The 22,891-nt window shown below is 44.6% G+C and overlaps 1 protein-coding gene across 2 annotated transcripts in view; it reads right to left on the reverse strand.

The window, feature by feature from the left end:
- Positions 1-4,394: 4,394 nt before the first annotated feature.
- The window catches only part of LOC138667370 (oocyte zinc finger protein XlCOF22-like), a 54,520-nt gene continuing 36,023 nt past the window's right edge, over positions 4,395-22,891 (reverse strand). The window contains exon 7 of one of the 2 annotated variants that reach the window (XM_069755596.1): positions 4,395-5,715. In XM_069755596.1, coding sequence (XP_069611697.1) covers positions 4,442-5,715 — 1,274 coding nt within the window. In that variant the 3' untranslated portion in view covers positions 4,395-4,441. Of the gene's footprint in view, positions 5,719-22,891 lie in introns of both variants that reach the window. The other variant, XM_069755595.1, reaches the window with a different exon arrangement.

Below are 22,891 nucleotides of genomic sequence, written 5' to 3' on the forward strand. Positions count from 1 at the left end.
TATTTTTCGGCCCCTTTACTTTTAGTGCAGCAAACTCACACCAGAAGTTCATTGTGGATCTCTCAATGATCCAATGTTGTCCTAAATGACTAATGATGATAAATATAATCCACCTGTGTGTAATCAAGTCTCCGTATAAATGCACCTGCTCTATGATAGTCTCAGGGTTCTGTTTGAAGCACAGAGAGCATCATGAAGACCAAGGATCACAACAGGCAGGTCCGTGATACTGTTGTGGAGAAGTTTTAAGCCGGATTTGGATACAAAATGATTTCCAAAACTTTAATCATCCCAAGGAGCACTGTGCAAGCGATCATATTGAAATGGAAAGAGTATCACACCACTGCAAATCTACCAAGACCCGGCCGTCCCTCTAAACTTTCATCTCAAACAAGGAGATGACTGATCAGTAGTGTTGAGCATTCCGATACCACAAGTATCGGGTATCGGTCGATATTTGCGGTATCGGAATTCCAATACCGAGTACCGATATTTTTGCGATATTGGGAATCGGTGTCGGGATCCATATTCATGTGTAAAATAAAGAATAAAAATAAAAAATATTGATATACTCACCCTCGGACGCGCCCTGGTTGTAACCGCTGCAACCGGCAGTCTCCCTTCCTAAGAATGAGCGAGTGAAGGACCTGCGATGACGTCGCGGCTTGTGATTGGTCGCGTGAGCGGTCACATGAGCGGTCACGCGACCAATCACAAGCCGCGACGTCATCGAAGGTCCTTCACCCTGCATTCTTAGGAACAGAGGCTGCCGGTTACACCGCTTATAGCCAGGGGCCATCGGAGGGGTGAGTATTTCCATATTTTTTTATTTTTATTCTTTATTTTTTACAAGAATATGGATCCCAGGGCCTGAAGGAGAGTTTCCTCTCCTTCAGACCCTGGGAACCATTACAGGATACCTTCCGATATTTGTGTCCCATTGACTTGTATTGGTATCGGGTATCGGTATCGGCGATATCCGATATTTTTCGGATATCGGCCGATACAATCCGATACCGATACTTTCAAATATTGGAAGGTATCGCTCAACACAACTGATCAGAGATGCTGCCAAGAGGCCCATGATCACTCTGGATGAACTGCAGAGATCTACAGCTGAGGTGGGACCGTCTGTCCATAGGACAACAATCAGTCGTACACTGCACAAATCTAGCCTTTATGGAAGAGTGGCAAGAAGAAAGCCATTTCTCAAAGATATCCATAAAAAGTGTAATTTAAAGTTTGCAAAAAGCCACCTGGGAGACACACCAAACGTGGAAGAAGGTGCTCTGGTCAGATGAAACCAAAATCGAACTTTTTAGCAACAATGCCAAACAATATGTTTGGCGTAAAGGCAACACAGCTCATCACCCTTAACACACCATCCCCACTGTCAAACGTGGTGGCAGCATCATGGTTTGGGCCTGCTTTTCTTCAGCAGGGTCAGGGAAGATGGTTAAAATTGATGGGAAGATGGATAAAGCCAAATACAGGACCATTCTTGAAGAAAACCTGGAGTCTGCAAAAGACCTGAGACTGGGACAGAGATTTGTCTTCCAACAAGACAATAATCCCAAACATAAAGCAAAATCTACAATGGAATGGTTCACAAATAAACGTATCCAGGTGTTAGAATGGCCAAGTCAGAGTCCAGACCTCAATCCAATCGAGAATCTGTGGAAAGAGCTGGAAACTGCTGTTCACAAACGATCTCCATCAAACCTCACTGAGCTCGAGCTGTTTGCCAAAGAAGAATGAGCAAGAATTTCAGTCTCTTGATGTACAAAACTGGTAGAGGCATACCCCAAGCGAGTTGTAATCGCAGCAAAAGGTGGCGCAACAAAGTATTAAGTTAAAGGGGCCGACTAATATTGCACGCCCCACTTTTCAGTTTTTGATTTTCCACAAAATATTAAAATAACCATTAAATTTCGTTCAACTTCACAACTGTGTTCTACTTGTCGTTGATTCTTCACCAAAAAATTACATTTGGTATCTTTCTGTTTGAAGCCTGATATGTGGGAAAAGGTTGAAAAGTTCAAAGGGGCCGAATATTTTCGCAAGGCACTGTAGGTTCTCCCAGTCTGAGTTGTATTTGAAGGTCAACAAAAAACGATTTTCCTGTAATTCATTTCTCACACTCTAGGTATAATGGATTTTTCCTATGTGGGATTTTTGATGTTTAAAAAGGTTGTCATCAAGTTGGAAAAGGCCTTCTCATTCCTCATGTTTGGTCCTGTTAAAATATAAATCCTCACACAAACCTCCCATGGTGGTGCCGTTTCACTCGTGTTGGCGCTTGGGGCTCTTCTGAGGTTTTTACGTCATGTGAGCCCTGTGCCCAAACAGCGCTGATGTCACTGTCCCCACCTTTGGACAAATCAAGCATCATGAGGCAGTCAGAGAGCAGCTGTGGCCATGGCTTCCTGTTCATGTCCAATACGTCCGAAGGAAGGATCAGTGAAGCTGCCGCTGATTGGGTGCAGGGCTCATGTGATGTTACAACCTCACATAAGCCCCGAGACAGTGAGTGTCGACACCGCTGAAGTGGAGCCGGTGCGCCAGCGGAGTATGAGTGTTGTTATTTTAATGGGGCCAAACATGAGCAATGAGTTCGCTGCGAAAAAAAGATATATATACTGCATTTTTTGGACTATAAGATGCACCTAGGTTTTAGAGGAGGAAATTAGGCAAAAAAAATAGAAGCAAAAAATGTGGTCAACTCTGTACTTAATATCCCCTATCCTGGTATATATGGCCCCCTCACCCCCATCCTGATACACATGGCTCCCTCATCCCTAGCCTGGTATGCATGGCCCTCTCATCCCTATCCTGGCAGGAATAATCGCCCTCGTCCCTATCCTACTATGCATGGATCCCTCATCCCTATCCTAGTATGCAGGGCCCCCATCTCATCCTAGTATGCATGGCCCCATCCCTATCCTAGTATGCAGGGCCCCCATCTCATCCTAGTATGCAGGGCCCCATCTCGTCGTAGTATTCTTGTATGATTGGCCCCCATCCAGTTCCTGGTATGCATGGCCCAATCCTTATAACTGCCTCCCACACCCATCCTGGTCTGCATGGCCCCATCAGAAAACATAGGAAAAAAACAAAACATGACACTTACCTACCCGCCGCTCCCTCGCAGAGTCCTGCTCCGATACCAGCAGCTGCTTTATGCTTGTAAGCAGCACATGGCAGGGACGTTACAAGCAGAGCACAGCTGCCGGGGTACTTGCTGGGACTGTGCGCAGAGAAAGCTGTGAGTATTCATTGCTCTTCAGTAGTGCGCAGTGTCAGCCACCGGATTCCTGCTGCTGACGGTCACGTGAGCCACTACTTAAGAGAAATGAATATTCATTGGATTCACTCATCAGGAGACCATTTAATACTGAACTATATTCAAGCAGGACTAGACGAAGAAAACCCTAAAATCCTGTATCATGTTATCCGAAACAGTCAGACAACTAGCCACATATTGGCAGATCCAAGACCTCAAACTATATACTTCGTAAGTTTATAACTTACGACTCCAGTGTCAGGAATAGATAGTATGTGAAAATACAGTATATACCGCTCAGGGAACACTTAACTTTCAGAGATAATCTCCATATTCATACTAAATAATGGCACAGGTCTTCCAGACATTATGATTGCACACATCCCTAGTCTTTATAACGATATTGCACTCATTCCTAGACAGACCGCAGCATGGCCATTAGTTAGAAGCTGCTATTGATCTTTGGAGCAGGTAAGTTTTCCCTGAGTGGTACATATTGGGCCATCTGAAAACGGAGTTTAGTCTAGGACAATTTGTCTACGCTACTAATTAACAGCTGTTACATTACCAAACTAGGGCAGTCCCTATAGGAGAAAAAACATAAGAATTATACTGTATTTTCACATACTATCTATTCCTGACACTGGACTGGCTTATAAACTTACGAAGTATATAGTGTGAGGTCTGGGATCTGCCAATATGTGGCTGGTTTTCTGACTGTTTCGGATAACATGATACATGACTTTAGTTTTTGTTTTGTCTAGTCTCACTTGAGTATAGGTCAGTATTAAATAGTCTCCTGAGGAGACGCTTTTGGTGAGGACGATGAAACCTGTAGAAATGAGAGGCTTGGAGAAGAGTGTGTATACGTCACCTCACCCTACATACTCAATTGTGGGGTACATGCTTTTTCTATTAGTCAACAACTGAATAATCTTCAGGGGGTGAATTATGGGTATAGTTTTACATTTGGAATTAATAAAGTTTAGTTTTATCCTTTTGTCAGCAAACATGAGGAATGACGGGAGACAACCCATTTAAGAAGATTCAATTTTGGTTAAAACTATTCCAACATTATGAACATAAAAAAGGCTTCTCCCCTATGTGATGTCTCTGATGTTTATTAACAGTTGATTTTCAAGTAAAATATTTCCCACATTAAGAAAATGAAAAAGTTTTCTCCTCTGTGTGACTGCACTGATGTCTAACAAGAAGCGATTTCCATTTAAAACATTTCCCACATTCTGAACAGGAATTAGGCTTCTCCCCTGTGTGAGTTCTCTGGTGGCTAACAAGATTCCCTTTACGGTTAAAACATTTCCCACATTCTGAACAGGAAAAAGGCTTCACCTCTGTGTGACTGCTCTGATGTCTAACAAGAAGCGGTTTCCATTTAAAACATTTCCCACATTCTGAACAGGAAAAAGGCTTCTCCCCTGTATGAGTTCTCTGGTGACTAACCAAATAAGATTTCTGGATAAAACATTTCCCACATACTGAACACGAAAAAGGCTTCTCTCCTGTGTGAGTTCTTTGGTGTGTAACAAGACTCCTTTTCTGGTTAAAACATTTCCCACATTCTGAACAGGAAAAAGGCTTCTCCCCTGTGTGAGTTATTTGGTGTGTAACAAGACTCCCTTTCTGGTTAAAACATTTCCCACATTCTGAACAGGAAAAAGGCTTCTCCCCTGTGTGAGATATTTGATGTCTAACAAGACTCTCTTTGAAGGTAAAACATTTCCCACATTCTGAACAGGAAAAAGGCTTCTCCCCTGTGTGAGTTCTCTGGTGACTAATAAGAATCACTTTCGATTTAAAACATTTCCCACATTCTGAACATGAATAGGGCTTCTCTCCTGTGTGAGTTCTATGGTGATTAACCAAATCTGATTTCCATTTAAAACATTTCCCACATTCTGAACATGAAAAAGGCATCTCCCCTGTTTGAGATATTTGGTGTGTAACAAGATGCCCTTTGGAGGAAAAACATTTCCCACATTCTGAACATGAAAAAGGCTTCTCCCCTGTGTGAGTTATTTGGTGTCGAACAAGATGCCATTTCTGATTAAAACATTTCCCACATTCTAAACATGAAAAAGGCTTCTCCCCTGTGTGAGTTCTTTGGTGCTTAACAAGATGCCATTTCTTGTTAAAACATTTCCCACATTCTGAACATGAAACTGACTTATTTGCTTTAGGAGCAGTTTGTTTTTTAATGCCTCTTTTATGACTTTGATTTTCCTTAGTAGTCAATAATGAATCAGAAGATGGGACCTGTTTCATAGGATCAGATGATAGATCTTTGCTGTGAATGGATGATGATATATATGGAGTAACAGCAATCACTTCAGTTGTATCTTGTAGGATCTCAAGATCATCAGATTTAAAAATTGAAGATGTCAACTGTCCCTCTGATCTCCTGGTACAGTTATCTGCTAAGATAAAAAAAAAATAATAAAATAATTTTGAACATTTCTACTTAAACTGTCCATAAAAATGGCAAGCTATGTTAAAAACTTTAATTATTTACCAACACAATGACAGTTCACAGTCTAATATAAAACCTTGTTGGATGAATGATGCGTGGTGTTCAACTGTTTGTTCATTCTGCCTCCCAAATATCGAATGAAAAGAAACCAATCAATGTTATGCTGGAAAAAATTATACCAATTCTCATCTCACAAAAAACAAGTCCCCACTCAGGTCCATCATCTGTCAATGGAAAAACAGAGGTTCCCACACTATTAGTGGCTCAAAGGCTGTTGACAAGCAACAAAGTTTCTATAAACCAATCAAGCAAAATCCGCTCTGACTTCTGAGTCTTGCAGTGTGCTCAAACAACATTTAGGATCCCTATATTTAGCAATATTATGTTGAGAAGAATCCACTTAATTTGCGGTATATGTTTCCTGAAGCACAATCTGGGCATTATGTGCTGGGTAACAAAATAGCAAATGTGTAAGTTTCACTCTCCAACATCTACTTCGTGCTAATTTCCAGAAAGTGGCTGTGGAGTCAAAATATTCATTCTCCCTAGATACGCAGTCAAAATTGTTGGTACCGCTCGTTTAATGACAGAAAAACCCACAATGGTCACAGAAATAACTTGAATCTGACAAAAGTAATAAATCAAAAATCTTATTAAAATGAACAAATGAAGGTCAGACATTGCTTTTCAACCATGCTTCCACAGAGTTTAAAAAAAAATAAAACTTATGAAATAGGTCTGGACAGAAATGATGGTACCCTTAACTTAACCGCTTCGTGACCGCCAACAGTAGATAAATGTTGGTGCTAGCAACACTTCCTGTGACCCCTGACCTCATCAACACCTGATTGTTTCAGGTCTTGATGATGTCATTGTCATACCAGCCAATGAGAGAAATCACTTGGAAAGTTTGTTGTAGCAACTTACTTTCCTGGGCGATCTGCCTCATAAAAAAGCTGTTTCTCCTCAGATCTCCTGTCAGTGAGAGATTAGAGGAGAAACATTGTTACAAGTGCTGCTGGTAACAGCTGTGTTAGTCAGCGATCTTGTTATATAGTAAAAAAAACAGATGGCGGGTTAGAGTGAGTGCTATCGTTACGGTTAGTGTTGGTGATAAAGTTAGGGTTTCCGTTAGGCTAAAGTTAGGGTTACCGTTAGGCTAAAGTTAGGGTTGCTGTTAGGGTTAGAGATATGGATATGGAGCGCCCCCAAGAGCTAGGGGTTACTCGGTACCGGGTCCTTCGGTTCGCAGGGGAATGTCACGCTGGCTGACCCGGTGCGTGGAGCTTGGGATGTCCGTGTAAAAGGGAAAGGTCTTTAAAGGGGAAGTGTTCGTGACGCCACCTGTGGTATTCGGTCAGGGTGACCGACACTGCTTTAAGGGGTCCGCTGGGGTGAAGTTATGGCAGCTAGATGGTATACCTTCCCACAGGTGAAGTGTATCCCCAGGGCTTCCCAGTGTGTAGTCGGTGGATGGTGAAAGGCGCAGTGAAGAACGAGGACACAAGGTTGCAGTCTCTACCTTTTACTAAAGGCTTCAGCATCCACAGTCCAGAGCACCAGACCACAGGATAGGCAGAGTCTGGCCAGTTTGGAGGCAAATCCAGAGTCCCCTTATCCAGGTGGAAATCAGTAGCCTTCTTCTAGCGCCGTGGTGTTGCAGTACCTTACTGCTAAGCCTCTCATAAGGTCCTCACAGATGTTGTAGATGTTACAGATGTTATGTCTCTCTGTCCCCCAGATGGATAGGACAAACCCATATGACCGGTGGTTTGAGGCTTTTTACAGGGAGTCTATCATGCCCCGGCCTCTCGTGGGTGCCACCTTGCCTCCTGGTTATGGGGCGGATCAGTAACGTGAAATTAGCTGTCCTGCCGGTCTCTGGAGTAAGGCATAAAGGACTGTTGCTCCCTCGGTGTTCCGGCTACCGGGATCCTGCGCCTCAGAAGGAGGCAACCTGTGTAGGGCAGAACTCCTCCTGGTATCCACTCCTTTGCTATGACTTCTTCTCACCCTCTCTACAATACAGTTCGCTTTTGTGTTCGTTCTTAGGAACTGCCGCACTTAGGGCAGGCACAGCTCCGTGCCCTTCTGACTAGGCCTCTGACAGGCTCCAACCCCTGTCAGGGACCAACTACCTGAGCAAAGCTCAGACAGCAACTGCCTAACTTTCTCTCCAGGCCACCAGTTTTACCTAAGTGTGAAGAGTGCCCTAATAAATAGGAGCATAGCTCCCCCTGGTGGAGTGGAGTATGAAATGTGTTGTATGTTTGTGATGTGATGCCTGGTAAAGAGATCTCCTTCATTGCCTCCAAACGTAACATCACTCCCCCTAGAGGAGAACAATATCACTGCAACAACCAGGACCCTGGGGCGCTGCAGATACTGTTAGGCTAAAGTTTGGGTTGCTGTTAGGCTAAAGTTAGGGATACTGTTAGGCTAAAGTTGGGGTTATGGATACTGTTAGACTAAAGTTAGGGTTACTGTTAGGCTAAAGTTATGGTTACTGTTAGGCTAAAGTTAAGGTTACTGTTAGGCTAAAGTTAGAGTTAGGGTTTATTCTAAAGTTAGGGTTAGGCTAGAGAATTAAGCTTTTTTCAATTGTCTCCCCAATAATTTGGTCACGTCAGTCAGTCGGGTCATGTCAGAGTTTTCTATTTCCGGGAAAAAAAAAAAGACTAAAATGGCCCGTCAGTATTACAGTGCAGAGGAGGCTTATGCACTTTTATGGTCTGACAGCGAAGAAAGTGCAGTGCCACATGGAGATGTGGATAGCTCAGAAATGAGCAGTGATTCTGGTCCATCCTCACACACAAGGATCAGTACAACAAGGACAAATAGCGCTTCTGGAGAAATGTCTCCAACTCAGGGAACAATGCCCAGTATTAACGCTGTCCCTAGTGCTCGTGAATTGGCACACACCAATGTCCAAGGGGCTTTGCTTCTTAATGTAGCATTTTCCAGATTAAACATTTCCATTGATGAGTCCCTTGTAAAATTCAAAGAAGACTGCACCTCAAGCAATTTATTCCTTCTAAGAGGGCAAGGTTCAGATTAAAGCCCTATAAAATGTGTGGGAGTTCAACCGGATACACATCAGCTTTTCGCATTTATGAAGGGGAAGATAGCCAACTAAACCCACCAGGATGCCCTACTTATCTGGGGACATCTGGAAAAAACGTTTAGGAGCTGATGACTCCATTTTTACAAATAGGCTACAATCTGTATGTTGATAACTACTACACCAGCATATCCGTATTTAAAAGTCTGGTTGAACATAACATGGGGGCTTGTGGGACCATTCAAAAAACCGTCAGGGGTTTCCACAATCATTAGTCAATGAAAAGGTCCGAAAGGGGCAGACAGGGGCTTTACGCAATGGAGAGCTGCTTGCCCTTAAGTATAAGGATAAAAAATATATTTCTATTCTGAGCTTGATCCACACAGAGGCCACAAGGTCCACTGCAGACCAACAGGGATCCACTACTCCAAAACCTGTGTCTGTCATTGATTACAAAAAATATATGGGGGGTGCAGACCTTACAGACCAGGTTCTACAACCATACCAGGTATCAAGAAAATCATATACCTGGTATAAAACGTTAGTCTTATTTGTTTCAGGTGGCCACATATAATTCTTTTGTGTTATACAAAAAATATCACCAGCAATATTAGGGAACAAAGCCCACAATTCTCTCAATTTAAATACTTATTAGCAAAGAGAATAAATTAAAATGTAACTTTTATTCATTTATATATTAAGATTACTACCTATAGGAAAGTGATAAAGTGCAAATCATATCTCACTCATCAATATTCGTCTCAAATGGACCTGATCATAGGGCAACTTCTATACTCTTCTCAAAGAGTCCCTATGTAATATTCACTTGACTGATTCCAATCCCGATTATTAGGGTTGAGCGAAACGGGTCGTTCATTTTCAAAAGTCGCCGACTTTTGGCAAAGTCGGGTTTCATGAAACCCGATCCGACCCCTGTGCGGGGTCGGCCATGCGGTACGCGACTTTGGCGCCAAAGTCGCGTTTCAATGACGCGAAAAGCGCCATTTCTCAGCCAATGAAGGTAAACGCAGAGTGTGGGCAGCGTGATGACATAGGTCCTGGTCCCCACCATCTTAGAGAAGGGCATTGCAGTGATTGGCTTGCTGTCCGCGGCGTCACAGGGGCTATAAAGGGGCGTTCCCGCCGACCGCCATGTTACTGCTGCTGATCTGAGCTTAGGGAGAGGTTGCTGCCGCTTCGTCAGAAGCAGGGATAGCGTTAGGCAGGGTCCATTAACCACCAAACCGCTTGTGCTGTAGCGATTTCCACAGCCCAACACCACCTTCGGTGTGCAGGGACAGTGGAAGCTACATTTTTTTTTTTTCCTCAGCGCTGTAGCTCATTGGGCTGCCCTAGAAGGCTCCCTGATAGCTGCATTGCTGTGTGTACGCCGCTGTGCAAACCAACTGCTTTTTTCAAAGCACAAATCCTCTTGTTCCTTCCTTTCTGCACAGCTATCTTGTTTGTTTGTCCACACTTTTTATTTAATTTGTGCATCAGTCCACTCCTTATTGCTGCCTGCCATACCTGGCTGAGATTACTGTAGGGAGATAGTAATTGAAGGACAGTTCCTTTTTTTTTTTTTTTTTTTTTGTGGGAGATTAAGATTGGCATTTCTGCTAGAGTGCCATCCCTGTCTGTGTCATCTCTCACTCAGTGGGCCATAGAAAGCCTATTTATTTTTTTGCTTGATTTGGGTTCTAAAATCTACCTGAAAAAATCACTACATCAATCAGTGGGAGAAAAATATTGGCCTCAGGGCTTGTGTGCCACTCCTTACTCCTGTGTGTGCCATCTCTCACTCAGTGGGCCATAGAAAGCCTATTTATTTTTTTGCTTGATTTGGGTTCCAAAATCTACCTGAAAAAATCACAACATCAATCAGTGGGAGAAAAATATTGGCCTCAGGGCTTGTGTGCCACTCCTGACTCCTGTGTGTGCCATCTCTCACTCAGTGGGCCATAGAAAGCCTATTAATTTTTTTGCTTGATTTGGGTTCTAAATTCTACCTGAAAAAATCAATAAATCAATCAGTGGGAGATTAATATTGGCCTTTGGGCTTGTGTGCCAGTCCTAAGCGTGCCATCTCTCTCTCTCAGATAGTGGGCCATAGAAAGCCTATTTATTATTTTTTTTATTGGGTTTATAAATTTTCCCTGGAAAAAAAAAAAAAAAAGTGGGAGATTAATATTGGCCTCTGGGCTTGTGTGCCAGTCCTGAGCGTGCCATCTCTCTCACAAATAGTGGGCCATAGAAAGCCTATTTATTTTTTTGGTTGATTTGGGTTCTAAATTCTACCTGAAAAAATCAATAAATCAATCAGTGGGAGATTAATATTGGCCTTTGGGCTTGTGTGCCAGTCCTAAGCGTGCCATCTCTCTCTCTCAGATAGTGGGCCATAGAAAGCCTATTTATTATTTTTTTTATTGGGTTTATAAATTTTCCCTGGAAAAAAAAAAAAAAGTGGGAGATTAATATTGGCCTCTGGGCTTGTGTGCCAGTCCTGAGCGTGCCATCTCTCTCACAAATAGTGGGCCATAGAAAGCCTATTTATTTTTTTGGTTGATTTGGGTTCTAAATTCTACCTGAAAAAATCAATAAATCAATCAGTGGGAGATTAATATTGGCCTTTGGGCTTGTGTGCCAGTCCTAAGCGTGCCATCTCTCTCTCTCAGATAGTGGGCCATAGAAAGCCTATTTATTATTTTTTTTATTGGGTTTATAAATTTTCCCTGGAAAAAAAAAAAAAAGTGGGAGATTAATATTGGCCTCTGGGCTTGTGTGCCAGTCCTGAGCGTGCCATCTCTCTCACAAATAGTGGGCCATAGAAAGCCTATTTATTTTTTTGGTTGATTTGGGTTCTAAATTCTACCTGAAAAAATCAATAAATCAATCAGTGGGAGATTAATATTGGCCTTTGGGCTTGTGTGCCAGTCCTAAGCGTGCCATCTCTCTCTCTCAGATAGTGGGCCATAGAAAGCCTATTTATTATTTTTTTTATTGGGTTTATAAATTTTCCCTGGAAAAAAAAAAAAAAAGTGGGAGATTAATATTGGCCTCTGGGCTTGTGTGCCAGTCCTGAGCGTGCCATCTCTCTCACAAATAGTGGGCCATAGAAAGCCTATTAATTTTTTTGCTTGATTTGGGTTCCAAAATCTACCTGAAAAAAATCACTAAATCAATCAGTGGGAGATAAATATTGGCCTCTGGGCTTGTGTGCCACTCCTGACTCCTGTGTGCGTCCTCTCTCACTCAGTGGGCCATAGAAAGCCTATTTTTTTTTATTTGTTTTCTAAATTCTCCCTGAAACAATCATTTCATTTTATTTGGTTTCTAAATTCTTCCTGAAAAATTCATTTTTTTGTATTTTTTTTTTTCTAAAGTCTCCCTGAAAAAAAAAAAAAAATCAAATCAGTGGGAGATTAATATTGCCCTTTCTGCTTGTGTGCCAGTCTTGACTCCTGGGTGTGCCATCTCTCTCTCTCTCTCTCTCCAATTGTGGGCCATAGAAAGCCTATTTATTTTTTTGCTTGATTTGGGTTCCAAAATCTACCTGAAAAAATCACTAAATCAATCAGTGGGAGATAAATATTGGCCTCTGGGCTTGTGTGCCACTCCTGACTCCTGTGTGCGTCCTCTCTCACTCAGTGGGCCATAGAAAGCCTATTTTTTTTTTATTTGTTTTCTAAATTCTCCCTGAAACAATCATTTCATTTTATTTGGTTTATAAATTCTTCCTTAAAAAAATCATTTTTTTTTATTATTTTTTTTTTCTAAAGTCTCCCTTTTAAAAAAACAAAACAAATCAGTGGGAGATTAATATTTACATTTGGGCTTCAGTGACAGTCCTGCGTGTGTGGCATCTCTCTCATTTGTTGCCACCAACAACAGAGTGTGTAATATTGTGCCTGATTTTCGTTGTGGTCTCACCCACCTGTAAAGGGGTAGCTAAATCATACTGAAGTTATAGCTCACCGTGTAAGTTGTGTGACAGCAACAATTACCGTTAGTTTGGTAACGTTTTTAAAACAATGAGGAAGTCTGGTGGAAGAGGTCGTGGCCGGGGGCGTTCATTGTCAGCTGCTAATGAGGGTAGTGGTAGTGGTGGAGCATCAGGTGGTCGTGGGAAAAAAAATATTGCACCTAAGTCTGGAGCTGTGGAGCCAGGTTCGTCGTCTGGCTACACAAGGCCTCGAACGCTCCCTTTTCTGGGAGTAGGAAAACCGCTTTTAAAGCCGGAGCAGCAATAGCAAGTTTTGGCTTATCTTGCTGACTCAGCCTCTAGCTCTTTTGCCTCCTCTCGTGAAACTGGTAAAAGTAAAAGCAGCGCGTCGTTAGTGGATGTTCACGGTCAGGGACAAGTCGCTTCCTTGTCCTCTTCAGCAAAAACAACAACAGAGAAGAATGCAGCAGGCGACACAACGGGTTACTCCATGGAGCTCTTTACACATACCGTCCCTGGCTTAGAAAGTGAAGCAGTTAACAGTCCATGCCCATTACAAGTTGAATCTGACATGGAGTGCACTGATGCACAGCCACAGCCAGACTACTATGCTGGTCCTTTGACTCAGACCACAACATTGCCCTCGCAGGGTGCTGATCAAGAATCAGACCCTGATGAGACTATGTTGCCCCATCACGACCGACACGGTGACACAGACGAAGTTGCACATGAGCTACAAGAAGAGGTAATAGATGACCCAGTTCTTGACCCCGATTGGCAGCCATTGGGGGAACAGGGTGCAGGCGGCAGCAGTTCTGAAGCGGAGGAGGAGGGGCCGCAGCAGGCATCAACATCGCAACAGGTTCCATCTGCCGGGCCCGTATCTTGCCCAAAACGCGTGGCAAAGTCAAAACCTGTTGGAGGACAGCGTGGCCATCCGGTTAAAGCTCAGTCTGCAATGCCTGAAAAGGTATCCGATGCTAGAAAGAGTGCAGTCTGGCATTTGTTTAAACAACATCCAATTGATCAGCGCAAAGTCATCTGTCAAAAATGTTCAACTACCTTAAGTAGAGGGCAGAATCTGAAAAGTCTCAATACAAGTTGCATGCATAGACATTTAACCACCATGCATTTGCAAGCTTGGACTAACTACCAAACGTCCCTTAAGGTTGTAGCACCCTCGGCCAATGAAGCTAGTCATCAACGCAACATCCCTTCCGGCAGTGTAGGGCCACCATTTTCTGCACCACCTGCAGTATCTGTGCAGGTTTCTTTGCCAGGCCAAAGCAGTCAGGGTCAGGGAATCACCAGTTTCGTAGTAGGAAACACTGCATCTAGGGCACCGGCGGCAACAATACCATCTCCCACCGTCTCTCAGTCTGCCATGTCCACCGGCACCCCCGCTAGTTCCACGATCTCCAGCTCTCCAGTCCAGCTCACCCTACATGAGACTATGGTTAGAAAAAGGAAGTACTTAGCCTCGCATCCGCGTACACAGGGTTTGAACGCCCACATAGCTAGACTAATCTCGTTAGAGATGATGCCCTACCGGTTAGTTGAAAGCGAAGCTTTCAAAGCCCTGATGGACTACGCTGTACCACGCTACGAGCTACCCAGTCGACACTTTTTTTCCAGAAAAGCCATCCCAGCCCTCCACCAGCATGTTAAAGAGCGCATCGTCCATGCACTCAGGCAATTTGTGAGCACAAAGGTGCACCTGACAACAGATGCATGGACCAGTAGGCATGGCCAGGGACGTTACGTGTCCATCACGGCACACCGGGTAAATGTGGTGGATGCAGGGTCCACAGGGGACAGCAAGTTTGGGACAGTTCTGCCTAGCCCACGGTCTAGGAAACAGTTGGCTGTAGCCGTTCGCACCCCCTCCTCCTCCTCCTCGTCCTCCTGCAGAAGCGAGACCTCGTCCACAGACCGCAGTCGCACAACCACTCCATCCACAGCTGCCACTGTTGCACACCAGGTCTCCCATTATGGGGCAGCTACTGGCAAACGTCAGCAGGCTGTATTGGCTATGAAGTGTTTGGGCGACAACAGACACACCGCTGAAGTTCTGTCCGAGTTCTTGCAGAAAGAAACGCAGTCGTGGCTGGGCACTGTAGATCTTGAGGCAGGCAAGGTAGTGAGTGATAATGGAAGGAATTTCATGGCTGCCATCTCCCTTTCCCAACTGAAACACATTCCTTGCCTGGCTCACACCTTAAACCTGGTGGTGCAGTGCTTCCTGAAAAGTTATCCGGGGTTATCCGACCTGCTCCTCAAAGTGCGTGGACTTTGCTCACATATCCGCCGTTCGTCCGTACACTCCAGCCGTATGCAGACCTATCAGCGTTCTTTGAACCTTCCCCAGCATCGCCTAATCATAGACGTTGCAACAAGGTGGAACTCAACACTGCACATGCTTCAGAGACTGTGTGAACAGAGGCGGGCTGTTATGTTTTTGTGGGAGGATACACATACACGGGCAGGCAGTAGGATGGCAGACATGGAGTTGTCAGGTGTGCAGTGGTCGAAGATTCAAGACATGTGTCAAGTCCTTCAGTGTTTTGAGGAATGCACACGGCTGGTTAGTGCAGACAACGCCATAATAAGCATGAGCATCCCCCTAATGCGTCTGTTGATGCAAAGTTTGACGCACATAAAGGATCAGGCGTCTGCAGCTGAGGAAGAGGAAAGCCTTGATGACAGTCAGCCATTGTCTGGCCAGGGCAGTGTACAGGACGAGGTAGCGGGCGAACAGAAAGAGGAGGACGAGGAGGATGATGGGGATGATTATATTTTTAATGAGGAAGCTTTTCTGGGGCCAGTGGAAATTGTTGGCACGGCAAGGCCGGGTTCTGGTTTTTGGAGGGACACAAGTGACGTGGATTTGCCTGAAACTGCCCCTCAACCAAGCACAACCACAGATTTGAGAACTGGAACTTTGGGCCACATGGCGGATTATGCCTTACGTATCCTCAAAAGGGACACACGCATAACAAAAATGATGAACGATGATGATTACTGGTTGGCCTGCCTCCTTGATCCTCGCTATAAAGGCAAATTGCAAAATATAATGCCACATGAGAACTTGGAACGAATATTAGCAACCAAACAATCAACTCTTGTTGACCGTTTGCTTCTGGCATTCCCTGCACACAGCGCCCGTGATCGTTCTAACACGAGCTGCAGGGGCCAGCAGACCAGAGGTGTTAGAGGGGCAGAAATCAGAAGTGGCGTTGGCCAGAGAGGTTTTCTGACCAGGTTGTGGAGTGATTTTGCTATGACCGCAGACAGGACAGGTACTGCAGCATCAATTCAAAGTGACAGGAGACAACATTTGTCCAGTATGGTTACTAACTATTTTTCATCCCTTATCGACGTTCTCCCTCAACCGTCATTCCCATTTGATTACTGGGCATCAAAATTAGACACCTGGCCAGAATTGGCAGAATATGCATTGCAGGAGCTTGCTTGCCCGGCAGCTAGTGTCCTATCAGAAAGAGTATTCAGTGCTGCAGGTTCAATACTAACAGAAAAAAGGACTCGTCTGGCTACCCAAAATGTAGATGATCTAACCTTCATTAAAATGAACCACAACTGGATTTCGAAATCTTTTGCCCCACCTTGCCCGGCTGACACCTAGCTTTCCTATGTAAAGGTCTTGCCTGTGGACTATTCTGAACGACTTTTCCAATCTCGTAATTTGCAGCACCTGATTGTCCAGCATCCGACATGTTAACACCTCCCTAAATGGCCAAAGTCCCCACACGGGGCCGTGGTATCGCCACTTGGCGCCAGCACCCGTGAGAGTACTGTTTGTCTGAGGAGGTGGGTGTGCCCGCTTTTGGTCGACGGCACTGCCACTAGGTCCCTCATAGTACAATAAAGTGTCTGGCGGTGGTGGTGCGCACCCAACGTCAGACACACCGTTGTAATATGAGGGGCCCTGGGCCTGTACCGCCGGCCACAAGACAGTCCCCCCCCCCAGCTCAAACAGTGCTCTACCACTTGCAAAATTTTCTCTCACAGCTCCACCAATGTTTAGTCAATGCGCTGACATCCTTCAATGCCTGGCACTGTCAATACCATTGTATTGACATTTTTCTTATGTTAGGCCTTCGAAGCCTGTCTGCGGTCACTCCTTCCACTAGGCCTCCACTGACCTGTCTACTGCTGCCCGTGTTCCCCTGGAACCAATTTTAAATTGCCTACATCCCAATTTTTGTTATGTTAGGCCTTCGAAGCCTGTCTGCGGCCCGTTCTTTCCACTACTACTACACTGACTAGGCCACTGCTGCCCGTGTTCCCCTGGAACCAATTTAAAATTGCCGACAGCAAGCCCAATTTATTATGTTAGGGCTTCGAAGCCTGTCTGCGGTCCCTCCTTCCACTAGGCCTCCACTGACCTGTCTACTGCTGCCCGTGTTCCCCTGGAACCAATTTTAAATTGCCTACAGCCCAATTTTTGTTATGTTAGGCCTTCGAAGCCTGTCTGCGGCCCGTTCTTTCCACTACTACTACACTGACCTGGCTACTGCCGCCCGTGTTCCCCTGGAACCAATTTAAAATTGCCGACAGCAAGCCCAATTTATTATGTTAGGCCTTCGAAGCCTGTCTGCGGTCCCTCCTTCCACTAGGCCTCCACTGACCTGTCTACTGCTGTCCGTGTTCCCCTGGAACCAATTGTAAATTGCCTACATCCCAATTTTTGTTATGTTAGGCCTTCGAAGCCTGTCTGCGGCCCGTTCTTTCCACTACTACTACACAGACCTGGCCACTGCTGCCCGTGTTCCCCTGGAACCAATTTTAAATTGCCTACAGCCAGCCCAATTTATTATGTTAGGCCTTCGAAGCCTGTCTGCGGTCCCTCCTTCCACTAGGCCTCCACTGACCTGTCTACTGCTGCCCGTGTACCCCTTGAACCAACATCAGAAAATATAAAAATAAGTATTTTGCTTATAAAAAAGAAAATACTGGAGAGATATCAAATGCAGACATTTTAACATTAAAAACAAACACATACAACAAAAAACTGGTACAGTACTAAAAATGGCCACCAGCTACAATAACTTTTTCCTGCAAGTAGTTAACTGAAAGTTTTTTTCAATTTAAAACACAGATATGGCATCCACCGAGTGTTGTCCTGTCGCGTCTTCTTTATATTATTGCCAAGAAGATGCAAAACAATGAAAATAATAAAATCATTATTTACCAAAAAAATTGAGTAAGTCAAAACCACATTGCAAATAAACATTCATTACAAATAAAGAAGCAGGGCGCGTCCGAGGGTGAGTATATACCTAATAAGAATATAATCACCCTCGGACACGCCCTGCTTCTTTCCGACAGCCTTCCTTCCTAAGAATCAGCCCTTCCGTGGTGTAGAGAGAGGGTGTGTTACACTCCAAGGTGTTCCCCAGGTTGCCTTTCCTGAGCTTCGATCTTCATGCTCTCGTTTAGTAGTTGTCGGAAAGTAGGCTGCATTAGGCCTACAAATTGGGTATGGGGTGGAGAGAGATGGTGTGTTACACTCCAAGGTGTTCCCCAGGTTTCCTTGCCATTGCTTCGGTCTTCCGACTCTCGTTTAGTAGTTGTAGAAAACTACACTGCATTAGGCCTACAAAATGGGTATCGGGTGGAGAGAGATGGTGTGTTACACTCCAAGGTGTTCCCCAGGTTTCCTTGCCATTGCTTCGGTCTTCAGACTCTCGTTTAGTAGTTGTAGAAAACTACACTGCATTAGGCCTACAAAATGGGTATCGGGTGGAGAGAGATGGTGTGTTACACTCCAAGGTGTTCCCCAGGTTTCCTTGCCATTGCTTCGGTCTTCCGACTCTCGTTTAGTAGTTGTAGAAAACTACACTGCATTAGGCCTACAAAATGGGTATCGGGTGGAGAGAGATGGTGTGTTACACTCCAAGGTGTTCCCCAGGTTTCCTTGCCATTGCTTCGGTCTTCAGACTCTCGTTTAGTAGTTGTAGAAAACTACACTGCATTAGGCCTACAAAATGGGTATCGGGTGGAGAGAGATGGTGTGTTACACTCCAAGGTGTTCCCCAGGTTTCCTTGCCATTGCTTCGGTCTTCCGACTCTCGTTTAGTAGTTGTAGAAAACTACACTGCATTAGGCCTACAAAATGGGTATCGGGTGGAGAGAGATGGTGTGTTACACTCCAAGGTGTTCCCCAGGTTTCCTTGCCATTGCTTCGGTCTTCCGACTCTCGTTTAGTAGTTGTAGAAAACTACACTGCATTAGGCCTACAAAATTGGTATCGGGTGGAGAGAGATGGTGTGTTACACTCCAAGGTGTTCCCCAGGTTTCCTTGCCATTGCTTCGGTCTTCCGACTCTCGTTCAGTAGTTGTAGAAAACTACACTGCATTAGGCCTACAAAATGGGTATCGGGTGGAGAGAGATGGTGTGTTACACTCCAAGGTGTTCTCCAGGTTGCCTTTCCAGAGCTTCGATCTTAATGCTCTCGTTTAGTAGTTGTTGGAAACTACACTGCATTAGGCCTCCAAATTGGCTATGGGGTGGAGAGAGATGGTGTGTTACACTCCAAGGTGTTCTCCAGGTTTCCTCGCCATTGCTTCGATCTTCCGACTCTCGTTTAGTAGTTGTAGAAAACTACACTGCATTTGGCCTACAAAATGGGTATCGGGTGGAGAGAGATGGTGTGTTACACTCCAAGGTGTTGTCCAGGTTGCCTTTCCTGAGCTTCTATCTTCAGGCTCTCGTTAAATTGTGGTTAAATGGAACAACTGCATTTGGCGTACTAGTTGGTTTGGGGCCTACTAACAGTGTCTGCCGCTCCTTGCTGTTCTCCTGGTTTCCTGTCCTGAAATTCCGTTTTCAGGCGCTTGTTAAGTAGTTGTTAATGTTAGACTGCATTTGGCCTACTAGTTGGGTTGTGGCCTACTATCGGTGTCTGCCACTCCTTGCTGTTCTCCTCCACTGAACAAAGCTGTGCCGCCTGTTTACTACGGTTGCCAATTTTGAACTGCATTTCGACTACTTACTGATTTGGGCCTACTCTCTGTGTCAGCCTCTCATTCCAGTTGTCCTCCACTGCAATGCCCCCTGGTTATTCCTGTGTTACCAATTTTGAACTGCATTTAGCCAACTTTATTCTTTGGGCCTATATCTGTGTTTCCTCCTCATCCTGCCCATTGCCCAGCCAGTGATAGATGAGTCTGCTGGTACATTGACCCATAACGCAACATTCCCCGTGCACGCTACACAACAACATTGTGACCCTGCTGAAAGTCAGGTTGCTCTTCCCGCATACCATACCACCTTACACGGGGACAAAGAGGAAGGTGCAGATGAAAGTGCAGGTTCCTTCATCAGGTGGGGGGAGGAATACTAGTTGGCGACGTCACTGGCACAGGGCCTCTCATAGTACGCAAAAGTGTTGCTGCCGGTGGGAGGCGCCCCCGCCGTGCAAACACACCGCTGTACTTTGAGGGGCCCTGTGCCAGTGCCAATGCCAACGAGTGGGCCCCCCCTGCTTGCTCAGGTTCACAGCACTTGCAAAGTTGAAATACTTACCTCTCCCTGCTCCACTGCCGTGACGTGGTCCAGATTTCCTGGGCCCACTAATTACTTGAACCAGCCCTACCCACCACAACTTTAGCCAAATGACCCCCAATTTCAAATGCCTTCCAATTATTATAAGGTAAATTACGCTTGACAAGCTTCATTAAGAAGAATGGATGGTTTTGACATTAAAATGGGCACTCTAGGTGTTTTCCTGGCCCCCACTCACTGCCGACTATGCTGCCCCATTGACTTGCATTGGGTTTCGTGTTTCGGTCGATCCCGACTTTACGTCATAATCGGCCGATTTCACTCGACCCGACTTTTGAGATAGTCGGGTTTCGCGAAACCCGGCTCGACTCTAAAAAGGTCAAGGTCGCTCAACTCTACCGATTACCATTAAATTGGATATAAATTCATATGATCATACACTGCGATAATTATTGCACAGTCCCAGCAAAATCCAAGATCTCAATCCTGCAAAAAAGAAATCACAGTCTGTGTGTGGACCTGATCATACACTGCGATAATTATTGCACAATCCCAGCACCATATAAGGTGTCAAACCTGCAAAAAAATCACAGTCTATACAAAAAAACCTTCTCCTTCCGGTGCACATATTATTTTCACATAATTTTGTGTATAACATATGGAAGGATCTCACCCATTAGGAGAAGGGACACCGACATCAATCCTTCAATTCCAAATAGCCGGATTCCATGTAGAGGAGTGGAATGGTCTTGCCCTATTAAGCCCTGTAAAGGCTATAGCGGCCCTAGCCCCCAAAACTCCCACCCTTACAAGGGCACTCCACAGCTGACCCTTACAACATTGACCCTAACCGTCCCTGTGCGTCCCGGTCAGAGTCAATGTTGTAAGGGTCAGCTGTGGACTGCCCCCCAAACTCACTTCAAATGTAAGGTGTCCCTAAAAAAACCTGTAAAGCACTGCGGAATATGTTAGCGCTATATAAAAATAAAGATTATTATTATTATTAACTATTTTGTAATATGACTGATTTAAGAGCCTAAAAATTAAAATTTTGAAAATTGCGAAATTTTAGCCAAATTTCCATTTTTTTAACAAATAAACGCAAGTTATATCAGAGAAACGTTACCACTATCATAAAGTACAATATGTCACGAGAAAATCTCAGAATCACCAGGATTCATTGAAGCGTTAGAGTTATGACCTCATAAAGTGACACTGGTCAGAATTGAAAAAATTGGCCCGGTCACAAAGGCAAAACAGGTTCTTGCACGAAAGGGTTAATATTTTGCTGCACAAGCTTTTGAGGCAATCGCTGCAATCAAATAATTCCTGCAACTGTCAATGAGACTTCTGCACCTCTCGACAGGTATTTTGTCCCGCTCCTCAAGAGCAAACTACTCCAGGTGTGTCGTGTTTGAAGGTTGCCTTTTCCAGACAGCATGTTTCAGATCTTTCCAAAGATGCTCAATAGGATTTAGGTCAGGGCTCATAGAAGGCCACTTCAGAATAGTCCAATGTTTCCCTCTTAGCCATTCTTGGGTGTTTTTAGCTGTGTGTTTTCGGTCATTATTAGTGATGGGCGACTATACTCGTTGCTCGGGTGGTCTCCGAGTATTTGTAACTGCTTGGAGATTTAGTTTTTGTTGACACAGCTGCATGATTTATGGCTGCTAGCCAGCCTGAGTACATGTGGGGGTTGCCGGGTTGCTAGGAAATTCCCACATGTATTCAAGCTGTCTATCAGCTGTAAATCATGCAGCTGAGACAACGAAAACTAAATCTCCGTGCACTTACAAATACTTGGTGATCACCCGAGCGTGCTCGGGAAAACTCAGGCAACAAGTATACTCATTAATCACTAGTCATTATCCTGTTGCAAGACCCATGACCTGCGCCTGAGACCAAGCTTTCTGACACTGGGCAGCACATTTTTCTTTAGAATCCCTTGATCGTCTTGAGATTTCATTGAACCCTGCACAGATTCTAGACACCCTGTGCCAGATGCAGCACAGCAGCCCCAGAACATAACAGAGCCTCCGCCATGTTTCACAGTAGGGACAGTGTTCTTTCCATGATCTGCTTAATGTTTCCATCTGTGAACATAGAGCTGATGTGCCTTGCCAAAAAGTTCAATTTTTGTCTCATCTGTCCATAGGACATTCTCTCAGGAGTTTTGTGGCTTGTAATCATGTAGTTTAGCAAATTCCAGTCTGGCTTTTTTATGATTTTCTTCAACAATGGTGTCCTCCTTGGTCATCTCCCATGAATTCCACTTTGGCTCAGAAAACGATGGATGGTGCGATCTGACACTGATGTTCCTTGATCTTGAAGTTCACCTTTAATCTGTTTAGAAGTTTTTCTGGCTTTTTTGTTACCATTCGTATTATCCGTCTCTTTGATTTGTCATCAATTTTCCTCCTGCAGCCACATCCAGGGTGGTTGGCTACAGTCCCATGGATCTTGCATTTCTGAATAATATGTGCAACTGTAGTCACAGAAGCACCAAGCTGCTTGGAGATGGTCTTATAACTTTTACCTTTAACGTGTTTGTCTATAATTTTCTTTCTGATCTCCTGAGACAACTCTTT

The sequence above is a fragment of the Ranitomeya imitator genome, chromosome 2 (assembly GCF_032444005.1).
Source record: "Ranitomeya imitator isolate aRanImi1 chromosome 2, aRanImi1.pri, whole genome shotgun sequence".
NCBI lineage: Eukaryota > Metazoa > Chordata > Amphibia > Anura > Dendrobatidae > Ranitomeya > Ranitomeya imitator.